The 11401-nt window shown below is 44.6% G+C and overlaps 1 protein-coding gene and 1 long non-coding RNA gene across 2 annotated transcripts in view; one reads left to right on the top strand and one right to left on the bottom strand.

Moving 5' to 3' along the window:
* Positions 1–3311, top strand: part of LOC116695222 (uncharacterized) — a 20120-nt gene extending 16809 nt beyond the window's left edge. Inside the window, exon 3 of the long non-coding RNA XR_004333387.1 lies at positions 3241–3311. This is a non-coding gene — a long non-coding RNA (uncharacterized LOC116695222). The remainder of the gene's footprint in view (positions 1–3240) is intronic.
* lrrc40 (leucine rich repeat containing 40) lies at positions 338–10540 on the bottom strand. Its single transcript, XM_032525316.1, has 15 exons — positions 10289–10540; positions 7759–7940; positions 7495–7568; positions 6766–6895; positions 6557–6680; positions 4903–5042; positions 4050–4222; positions 3866–3956; positions 3347–3392; positions 2751–2853; positions 2355–2462; positions 2169–2276; positions 1752–1829; positions 775–960; positions 338–689 (listed from the first exon to the last, which is right to left on the bottom strand). Exons 1-15 carry the CDS (start codon positions 10431–10433, stop codon positions 584–586), a joined length of 1794 nt encoding a protein of 597 aa, XP_032381207.1. The 5' UTR covers positions 10434–10540; the 3' UTR covers positions 338–583.
* Positions 10541–11401: the final 861 nt, after the last annotated feature.

The raw sequence follows: 11401 nt of genomic DNA, 5'->3' as shown, positions 1-11401 counted from the left end.
AGACACTGGTTCACTAAGCTTCATTTGGCCATCACTACTGTACAGTATACTACCATCCCTGTATGGATGTGATATGATTTCTATTGTTGTCGGTCTGGCTCAGGTTTAACTCTCAAACAATGAACTTTCTTTTATTATCCAGTTTGACTGTCAGTTATAACCGAAAAAGAACCTAAATTAACTACTTTAATGTAGATATTCTTTAGGGCTTTATTACCTGGTATCGGAACGCTGCATAAACTCCAGTACTTCCCAATACCGATACCGGAACACCCCCACCCGAAAAGGGACAATGAGAAGTGTTGCTGCGACCCTATTATACAACTCACTCCTCTCCTTCCAATTCTCAGAAACAACTTTATTATCAATGAACCAATCAATCAATCAAGAGAAGAGTCTTTGTAAAAGTCACACATGCAGGTATCTGTATGTATCTGATTGTCCAAAATGACTCGACACATCCATGGAATGCAGACAGATCCACCATCACGTCCCTACTTCACACACAGCTGGAGGATTGCAGACTTGTGTAACATGAAGAACAATCATGTTGATGCATTTTAATGCCCACATTGATAAAAGGTCATGTGGGTATGCGGCTGCGCAGGTACTCCAACACGGCATCGGTCCCTCTGGCCACGATGGCTGCTCGGGGGGTGCGGAAAGGATTCCCCTCCAGACCCAGACTCCTGAGGACAACACACACATCTTACAGTTGTTGATTAAATCCATTATTGTGTGTGTGTGTGTGTGTGTGTGTGTGTGTGTGTGTACCTCAGGCTGGTGCACAGGCCCAGCTCCGGAGCGATGCTCAGCAGGTCGTTGTTGGACAGATCCAGCGTTGACAGATGAACCAGCTTCATCAAACCCTGAGGGTCCACCTTGTCCACCTGGTTGTTACCGAGCAACACCGTCTCCAAGGAAACCATGTGGTAGAGCACTTCAGGTACGGACTTGAACCTGTGATCGTTATACATATATATATATATATATATATATATATATATATATATATATATATATATATATATATATATATATATATATAAGTGTTGTCTTTTCCTTGTTTTAAAGGCTACATTACAGTAAAGTGATGTCACTTCCTGAACTTACCAGACTGTTTTCTATTTTCTATTATTGGTCTTTACCCACTTAGTCATTATATCCACATTACTGATGATTATTTACCAAAAATCTCATTGTGTGAATATTTTGTGAAAACACCATTAGTCATCAATACAATATCGTTGCGGTATCGATATCGAGGTATTTGGTCAAAAACATTGTGACATTTGATTTTCTCCACTTCGCCCAGCCCTACCTACTTGTGTGTAACATTGGAGGATTAAAGAACACAACAAGACGTCACACAAACGGGCCGTTCGGTAAGTGACACTCCCACCGCCGCACAACCCTGCGGAGAATCGTCGGATCAGTTTTTTTGTTGTTCTGAACGTTGGTTAATGTGTCTGACGGAGAGGAGACGGGGAGCGAGGAGACGGGGTCCTGGTTAAAGAGCTAACCATGGAGCTAACTAATGTTGCCAATAGCGCTGTTAGCAATCCCTGTCCCCCCCACCCACTTTGTGATCTGCTGATCAGCGTTATGAGCTCCACATGAGCACTGCTCTCCCACAGAAGCTCGGCCTGTGTAGTCTTAGGTGCAGAGCGGCAGCAGCTAGCAAGAGACACAAAGAATGTGAAAGTGATCAGAAGCTAGCCTGTGAGCGTGTGTCCCGAGTCGGGACTCACCTGTTGTAACTGAGGATAACGGAGGACAGTTTGGTTAAGTTCTTCATGTCAGACGGTAGATCACTCAGCTGGTTGTTCCTGAAACACACCGATGCGTTAGTGCTATTAAACCCTGGTGTCACACATGAAATCTGCAGCACAGCGGTCTTCATTTGTCCAGGAAGGGGTGCATTCTCCTGCCTAAGCATGGTTGGGACAGGACAGATTGTCCCGCAGATGGGCTCTGAGGCATGATAAAAATCATCATGACTCCGATGCCTGTTTCTTACACTGTGAACATGCAGTTCTTATTTGCCCACATGCAGTGTGTGAAGCACTCAGACATAAACAAAAGACTGGGGGTTACGGCGCTGTCTCTTTGGGTTTTAGACTGTCGGACACAACGAGACATTTGAAGACGTCACCGTGTGTGTGTACCTTAGGTCGATGTGGACCAGCTGCAGGAACGTGCAGAGGTCAGAACAGCAGCTCAGTCTGTTGAAAGCCAAGTTGATGTCCGACAGAGAGGACAGGAACTCCTGCAGTCTGGACACACACACAGTCATCTGGGGGCCACAATACAGTCTGTATTCTCCATCACACAGTGATGATGTGTGTGTGTACCTGGGGGGGGTGCAGGTGAGCTGGTTCTTGCTGAAGTTAACAGTGGTGACACTTAGACCCGCTGCAGCGTCAAACAGCTCATCTGGAACATGAGCCGCCTGCTTGTCACTACACACACACACACACAAACACACACAGACACACACCTTTAGTCAGTGACAGGCTTCTGATAAGCTAATATCAGAGAATAATATTGGACATATCGGCTCCAGTCACATCAGAACTTTATTATTAGGGGACCCTTGAGATGAAGCCATTCTGCCGCTGGTTAAAAGGCAGAAAGCTGTGTGAGCAGACCAAGATGCCAGTTGTGTGTGAAGCTAGTGATGACACCATTAGATTGTGTGTATCCCCATGCTCTGATGAAGGTTATCACACGATGCGTGCATCACTGACCTGTACTCCAACAACTTGAGAGTTTTGATGCTGTGCACGTTGACTCTGGCCTGGCTGGGTAACGTCATGGCTGTCGGCCCTTCATCTGTTTGTTCAGGATCCTCTGAAACACAGACACACACACACAAAAAACAACGTCAACATGGAAACTTCAGGGTTTGCTGGTTTAGGTGCACAATGAAATTACCAAATCCGAGAGAATCTCGGTATTCTAACATTGTTTTCTATCTCCAACCCATGTAATTAATCTGCAAGATTTCATTCATTGAAGAGAGTTGATGATTTTGTGGCACCCTGAGTCAGATCCCATGACATCACAATCACAGGTCAGATTTCAACAGTTGTCAGCGGTTTAATTTACACTAAATGAGTGAAACTTAAACCCCCCTTTCACATGGAGACACCCTAGGAGCAGACATAGGCCCACTGGGTTTGTCTATAAAGTCGAAACGTCACAGTTTATCAGTGTTTTAAGCCCCCAACGTCCTAGCACTAGGATTAGGCAATGGTTATGGTTAGAGTTAGGTGTCTTGAAGTCAACGGTCACAGCGCTGCCTGGAAATGGGTCTGACGCCTCCCCAAAAAGTGAACTGTACCTTTAATTCTTCCTCTTAAATATGTCAGCAGCTCATTGGTTCCTTTCTGTGATGAGGACACCAGAAGAGGAGAGTTAGAATGGACACAGACACAGACACACACGCAATATATTTAAAATCGCAATAATATCATAACGTAGCAAGTATTGTGATGATATCGTATCGGGAGGTGTCTGATGATTCCCCCCCCACAGCACGGTGGCCAGTTCAATCACTGGTCTCCTCCCACCATAAAGACATGCACGCTAGGTAACTAGGACTACAGTTGAAAAAAGCTGACTGGCTAATACTGGCCCATTTACGGAAATGTTGATCAATGTGCATTGTCCTAATCAAATAAATAAACAGGCTGAAACAGACACAGTCTGTAGCTCTGGAGCGGACTCTGTGCTACCGTCTCCTCAAGTAACCACAATCTATAGTGTGTTTTAGATCTCTTCTTCACTTATTTAACATCTAGATGTCATGTAGACAGAAAGGGGTTGCATTGTGCTGTGTGTGTGTCAGTGTGTCCCCCACAGTGAGCAAGTCTCTCCTGAGTCCTCTCAGAGGGTTGCCCTCCAGCAGCAGCACCTTCAGGTTGGGCAGCAGGCTGACAGACGCTGGCACACTGACACACAGAGATACTCAGGTGAAAAACTCAGGTGAGGACAGTGTCTTTATGGATCTGAAGCCTGCAGAGCGGTGTCACGTGTTGACCTACGTGGTGATGTCATTGTTGGTGACGTCGAGGCGTGTGAGCGTGCTCAGTAAGGTGATCTGCTCAGGGAGGCTCTTGATCTTGTTGTCTCGCAGTTCCAGCAGAGAGATGGCTTTGAGGCAGGCCAGCTGCTCCGCCTCCAGCTGTCCAATGTGGTTGTTCCCCACGTACAGCTCCTACACACACACGCACACGCACACACATGCACACCCAGACATGCACACACACAACCACACGCACAAAGACACACACACACGCGCGGGCGCAAAAACACACAAACCCCACACAATCACACGCATACCCAGACATGCACACGCACGCACAGAGACAAACGCATACACATGCACACATACACACCCATGCACGCACACAAAGGCACGCACAAACACACGCAATCACAGACACACACATACGCACACACACACACGCACATGTTGTTTACTTCAGTTTTCTGCTATATAACTAAACATTGTATCTATTTTAATTTAAGTTATGTCTTATCAGTTGTTGTTTGTTATTATTCTTTCTCTTTTTTTTAGCAAATATCTGACGTATTTTTGTATTCAAAAAGAAAAGAATGTTTTGACATTCCCTGATCTGAAGTGGTTAATTGGTCATGTTAATGGTGATAAATAATCACCTCAGGCTTGTAAAATACAAACACATGACTCATAAATGAAACACACTTCATGTATGAGATATATTATATATATAGATATTATATATATTACCCATCTGCCTGCCCCTAGGCCTTAAACTGCACTCGGCACATTTTACCGGTCCCAGTAGTAGCAGCGGAAAGCTCAGTCAGGCGAGCACCACACCTGGGGGAAAATGATCCCGTCGCTATGGTTACCTTGAGGGCTGGTGCAGGGAGCTTTGGGAGGAGGCGGAGCTTGTTGTGTCTGAGGTAGAGCTGCTCCAGAGCGGACATCTCTGATAGGCTGGCCGGGACGTCAGTCAGCTGGTTCTTGCTGCAGTCCAGCAGCTTCACATCTGTGGAAGCACAGCTCCGAGTGTCAGGGTTTCACTAAGAATTAACCAAGGGGAGGGGGGGGGGGGTGTCAGCCAGCCTCGGCAAAGCGGAGCTCGTATGGCGCCATTTGATGCTACCAAGCACCACAGGTGGGTAGTAGTGAGTTACATTTACTCCGTTACTACTTAACTTGAGTAAGTTCTTAAAAAAATTATACTTCAAGTAGTAAATCACTATACTTTTTACTTTTACTTAAGTAGATTTGTGAAGAAGTAACTGTACTCTAACTCCGTCAGACTGTACAACGAACACTGTTGACTCAATGCAATCTATCCTGCACCCCATGTTCCATTATTATCTTTACATCTGTGCATCATTTTTCATTTGGGCAAATTTTCAAAGTGCAATTTAATAACTCATGTGTAATTTATTGTATAATACTGTTAATACTGCTAAAATTTTGTACATTTATCTATCTCCGTACACTATCTTGCTCTTATCTTGGCTGTTGCAAACCGCAATTTCCCAAATGTGGGACGAATAAGGGTTTTTCCTATCTTATCTTAGACTACAATGAGCTTGTTACTTTTCTTTTTACGCCTCATTTTGATGTTTTATTTTGACAGAGAGAGAGAGAGAGAGAGAGAGAGAGAGAGAGAGAGAGAGAGAGAGAGAGACCTCCGCTAAAGGCTTTAGCACGTGACTGTGTTCCACCAATCAAACGTAGTTGTGCAGTCACGTGACCATACTCAATCTCAGCGGCGGGACGGGTTAGCTTTACAGTCGTAGCAAAACAAAGATGTCAGAATCAACCGTCGGCACAGTGAGCAACAGCAGCTACATTATGTCTGATTGAATGCTTGTGTTAAAAAACTAAATCAAACATTACTTAGTACTTTTTTTTTACTGAGCACTTTTTTACTCTTACTCAAGTAGTTATTTGGATGACTACTTTTTACTTTTACTTGAGTCATATTAATCCAAAGTAACAGTACTATTACTTAAGTACAATGTTTGGCTACTCTACCCACCTCTGCCAAGCACTCACCCGCCGTTAGCATCCCATTGACTCCCATTCATTTTGGCGTCACTTTGACAGTGAATAACTTAACATCTGAACCGTTGTTTATTTCTAAAGAATCATGACAACATATAAAAGGCTCCATTACCTTGCATCTCACGTTATGGCTACGTAGCAACCATTTTTTTTGTAAAAATAGGCTAACGATTGTGTCATAACCACGCAATGAACCTTGCATAGTAGAGCAATTACTGAACAGTACACAATAAGCTTGCAGGAAGTTTGGACCTCCATTAGCTTTTAAAATTACTAATGTTGACTAGCATGTTAGTTAACAGTAATTAGCCCGTGCCTATGTTATCTGCTAACATACTGTTTACCTACGCTCTCCGTCTCTGCAAGAATCGGAATGACTGAGATTGAAATCAACAGGGTCACATTGGCCACTTCTTTTACTGTCTATGGAATGAAGTGGGTGTGCTGTTGTATTTCTGATGGAATAAAGAGACTCACTGCAGAGCCGGGCCAGGCTGTCGGGCAGACTGCTGAGCTGGTTGGTGGACAGGTTTAGCTTCTGCAGACAGGTGAGGCAGCCCAGGCTGGACGGCAGGATCTTCAGATGGTTGTTGGACAGGTCCTTCAGCCAATCACAACAGACAGGACACCCGGGTCAGCCAATGACAGGGCACGGCCAAGGAGGCTACGGTGTGAGTTTTAGTTACCAGCTGGGTGAGGTTCTGCAGCTGGCCCAGCTCCTCCGGCAGGCTCTCCAGCAGGTTCTGCTGCAGCGCCAGGCTGCTCAGCTTCTTCAGGGAGCACAGCTCCACCGGCAGGGATCGCAGCTGGTTATTACTGAACACGCGCACGCACACGCACACACACACACACACACACACACACACACACACACACACACACACACACACACACACACACACACACACACACACACACACACACACACACACACACACACACACACACACACACAATATTACTGCTGAATTCATAGGCCAACGATTTGATTCTTAACCAACTGCCGATGAAACAATTTTTTTGATGTCAATTTCCATGCGTGAAATCTATCCACAGTATTTGTCACACACATGTCTTAATGGATTTTTTTGTCTACTGAGGTTTTTATTGTGTAGTCATTCCATGCTTAAGCCTTTAACATGCTGAGTCACCTCCTCTCACAGTGATCGCTCATGTCAGAGGCTCAGTCATGTTTAAAGGTGGAGAATTGGCTTCTTAGAACATGAAACATTATTACATATTATTTTATGTATGTCTTATTAGATCATGTGTATATATACAAAACTTGTGTGGGGGTTTTTCTGCACTCTTGCCTGAACTCTAAGTTGTTGTCCAATATCCCATCCACTTTCAGTTACTCTGTTTTCTGACAAAACTCTGTGTATGTGTGTGTGTGTGCGTGTGTGTGTTTGCACCTGAGACGCAGTTGCTGCAGCTCCTGCAGTTCTCCCAGAGCGCTGGGTAAACTGCTCAGCTTGTTGTCATGGAGCTGCAGAGCAAAAATGTTCTAATGAATGCTACTGATGTGTCATAGTAAAACTAATTCAATCCATATCTACCAGTAATACATCCATGCTCTGCTTCCTCAGTGAGTTAGCTGGCTCTATAGTTCAACAGTGAACGAGTCAGACTCGGACCGCGTTTTATGACGTCTAACTGACAGAGCTGCTGTTACTTACATCCAGTGTAATGAGTGCAGGCAGCAATCTGATGTCATCAGACAGGTGTGTGAGCTGATTGGATGAGAGCAGAAGTTTGGTGAGGTCAGTCTGTTCCCACCAGCGATCCGATGCTCCGAAGGACACGTTCAGCTGGGCGTCCTCTGGGGGGTCCACGTTCAGACGATACACTTCCTGAGGGACTGAGAGACATTCATGTATCATCTTCATCTTTACTGCCACTCATATTCATCTTCCTCTATTAGGTGGAGTGAAATAGGAGTAGGAGACCCATTGATGCAACAATGGACATGAGGAGAAAGCATAAAAGCAACCTGCAGATGTAAAAACACCTGAGGCCCACATGCTCCTCTTTAACCCTCCTGCTGTCCTTGGGTCAAATTTAGCCTGTATATCAGAAATATAGGCTTCTTTCCACCAAATAATCCAAAAATACCTCAAAATAACACAACGTAAAGTAAAATTAAAGATCAGTTTCAGTTTCTTTCATTAGATTTCGGGAGATTTATTCAATGTTATAGCAAATTTCTGCTGTTTAATCTAAAAAATGAGGTATAATTTTATAAAAATGAGGTTTATTGACCAAGAGTAAGTGTGAAACTAGTGTTTTTAATTGTGTTAGAAAAAGTGTTAGTGGTGTATTTACAGGTGAAAAAAAGGGTTGAGAACTTGAAAAAAAAAGAAGTGACAATGAGACAAACAAAGCGACAAAAAATGGGTCTAATAGTTATAAATTAATCTTTAAACACTGGCCTACTTATTTAAATGAAGGTCTTGTTCTTTTAGTGTTTCACCCCAAGCATTATATCCACGTTTCATATCACTACCACCTGGACACTTTTTAAAATTATATAATCACTGGATCCTGGACCAATGCTGGGATAAAGCCTGACATCCCCCCCCTTCCTGCAGATAGACCTCCACCCATATGTAATATACCTACCTGATCTAATATAATACATCCATGGCCCCTATTCCCCTATTGTAATTTCCCCACTGGGGATCAATAAAGAGTATGATTTATTATCATTATTATCCATGCTGCATCCGGGACTTAGCTCCACCCAGGACGATTGTGATTGGGTTGGATTGTGATTGGGTCAGTGGGAGACTAGAGGACATGTAGCTGTAGGTCAGTGTGAGACTAGAGGACCCGTAATGTTAGCTATGGGTCAGTGTGAGACTAGAGGACCCGTAATGTTAGCTATGGGTCAGTGGGAGACTAGAGGACCTGTAATGTTAGCTGTGGGTCAGTGTGAGACTAGAGGACCTGTAATGTTAGCTATGGGTCAGTGTGAGACTAGAGGACCTGTAGCTATGGGTCAGTGTGAGACTAGAGGACCTGTAATGTTAGCTGTGGGTCAGTGTGAGACTAGAGGACCTGTAATGTTAGCTGTGGGTCAGTGGGAGACTAGAGGACCTGTAATGTTAGCTGTGGGTCAGTGGGAGACTAGAGGACCTGTAGCTATGGGTCAGTGTGGATGACAGGACTGTAATGTTAGCTATGGTCATTTGAGACTAGAGGCCTGTTTAGCTGGGGTCATGTGAGACTAGGGACCTGTAATGTGCTATGGGTCAGTGGGAGCTAGAGACCTGTAGCTGTGGGTCAGTGTGAGACTAGAGGACCTGTAATGTTAGCTATGGGTCAGTGGGAGACTAGAGGACCTGTAGCTGTGGGTCAGTGTGAGACTAGAGGACCTGTAATGTTAGCCATGGGTCAGTGGGAGACTAGAGGACCTGTAATGTTAGCTATGGGTCAGTGTGAGACTAGAGGACCTGTAATGTTAGCTCAGGGTCAGTGGGAGACTAAGACCTGTACTGTGGGTCAGTGTGAGACTAGAGGACCTGTAAGGTTAGCTATGGGTCAGTGGGAGACTAGAGGACCTGTAGCTGTGGTCAGTGTGAGACTAGAGGACCTGTAATTTAGCCATGGGTCAGTGGAACTAGAGGACCTTAATGTTAGCCATGGTCTGGGAGACTAGAGGACCTGTAATTGTTAGCTAGGGGGTCAGTGGGAGACTAGAGGACCTGTAGCTGTGGGTCAGTGTGAGACTAGGACCTGTAATGTTAGCTATGGGTCAGTGGGAAGACTAGAGGACCTGTAGCTGTTGGGTCAGTGTGAGACTAGAGGACCGTGTAATGTTAGCCATGGGTCAGTGGGAGACTAGAGGACCTGTAATGTTCTTGGGTCAGTGTGAGACTAAGGACCTTAATTACTATGGCATTGGGAGCTAGAGGACCTGTAGCTGTGGGCAGTGTGAGACTAGAGGACCTGAATGTTAGCTATGGGTCATGGAGACTAGAGGACCTGTAGCTGTGGTCAGTGTGAGACTAGAGGCCTTTAGGTTAGCCATGGGTCAGTGGGAGACTAGAGGACTGTAATGTTAGCCTGGGTTCATGGAGACTGAGGACCTGTATGTTAGCCATGGGTCAGTGGGAGACTAGAGGACCTGTAGCTGTGGGTCAGTGTGAGACTAGAGGAACCGTGGAGCTGAAGCTAACGGTGAACCTTAACGTAACGTTAACGTACCTTCAGTGAGCCCCCGGTCGGACAGGTTGAGCTGGCCGCTCTTCCTGGCTGCCTTCAGCAGACCGGAAGGGACGCTCTGCTCCTTCTTCTCCGCCCTGAAGCCCGACAGCGAGTCCACCTGAGCCGCTCGTTTCAGTCGAGACATGTTGCCGCTGTATGGTTTACCTCCACGCCCAAAACGGTTCTTCTCTTTCCGTCCGCCAGCAGCAACAACAACGCTTCCGCCCAGAATCCTTCACAATAAAAGCGTCATCTCCACAATCCAAACAGACTTGTCACAAAACCAACCACAAAACATCGCAAATTATACGTGAAAATAGTCCTCGCGGGCTTGTACTTTGATTTAAGAAAACCACGTAGACCCCTGGTTTTAGTCACCCATCTGCCGTAAGGGTGACAATTTAAAAATAGGATTGCATGATTTTATTTTGAAGGGAAGGTGAACAAATTGGGAGCTGAATAGAGGGAAAACAGAGTGTTTTGTTTTGTTTTGATTCTTTCGCTGTCTTGATATTTTGATTTTGTAGACTAGCTACTTTTACTGTTTACTATTTTAAATTTTTACTTGTTACTGTGCTAATAAAGTCCTTAAAAAATTAAGTTGGGTTCTAACATCCCAAACCGCTTTATTTTATATTATACTGCATATGTAGCCTACAATGTAGGACCAACGTTACATCTCTATGAGCTCTGTGTCTATAGTGTTGTGCACAAGTGTGCATCCCTTCTGTAAATGTTCATCTTTAACCCTTGTGTTGTCTTCACGCCAACCTGGAAATTTAAAATGAAAAACCTTTTATCAAGGTTATGGTTGTCATTTTCAACCCTTTTGTGTCTTTCCCCCAATGATTTTGTCATTTTTTCAACGTTTGTTGACTTTTTCTGAGCCCTTTGACATTTTCGTGGGGTTTTCCCCAAATTTGTAATGCTTTTTTTGTTATATTTGTCATTTGACATTAATATTCAACGAGCTAAGCTGCTTGACTCTGATTGGCTAACAGCTAGCCAACGAGAGCCTGGCTATCAGCATCCTTTACCCAGCGCAACTGGGCAAGCTCATTTTATTTATTTATTTATCCTTTATTTAACCAGGTAATACCCATTGAGATTAAA

The sequence above is a fragment of the Etheostoma spectabile genome, chromosome 9, assembly GCF_008692095.1.
Source record: "Etheostoma spectabile isolate EspeVRDwgs_2016 chromosome 9, UIUC_Espe_1.0, whole genome shotgun sequence".
Taxonomy (NCBI): Eukaryota; Metazoa; Chordata; class Actinopteri; order Perciformes; family Percidae; genus Etheostoma; species Etheostoma spectabile.
The sequence above is the reverse complement of the archived record's forward strand: the minus strand, read 5'-3'. Positions and strand labels throughout refer to the sequence as shown.

Excerpts from the sequence above, each read along its gene's own strand:
- lrrc40 (XM_032525316.1), bottom strand. The coding sequence starts at position 10,433 with ATGTCTCGACTGAAACGAGCGGCTCAGGTGGACTCGCTGTCGGGCTTC. Across the intron at positions 4,223-4,902 it reads TCCCTGCACCAGCCCTCAAG|GAGCTGTACGTGGGGAACAA; the intron begins GTAACCATAGCG and ends GTGTGTGTGTAG. Across the intron at positions 2,854-3,346 it reads TTTAAGAGGAAGAATTAAAG|AGGATCCTGAACAAACAGAT; the intron begins GTACAGTTCACT and ends TCTGTGTTTCAG.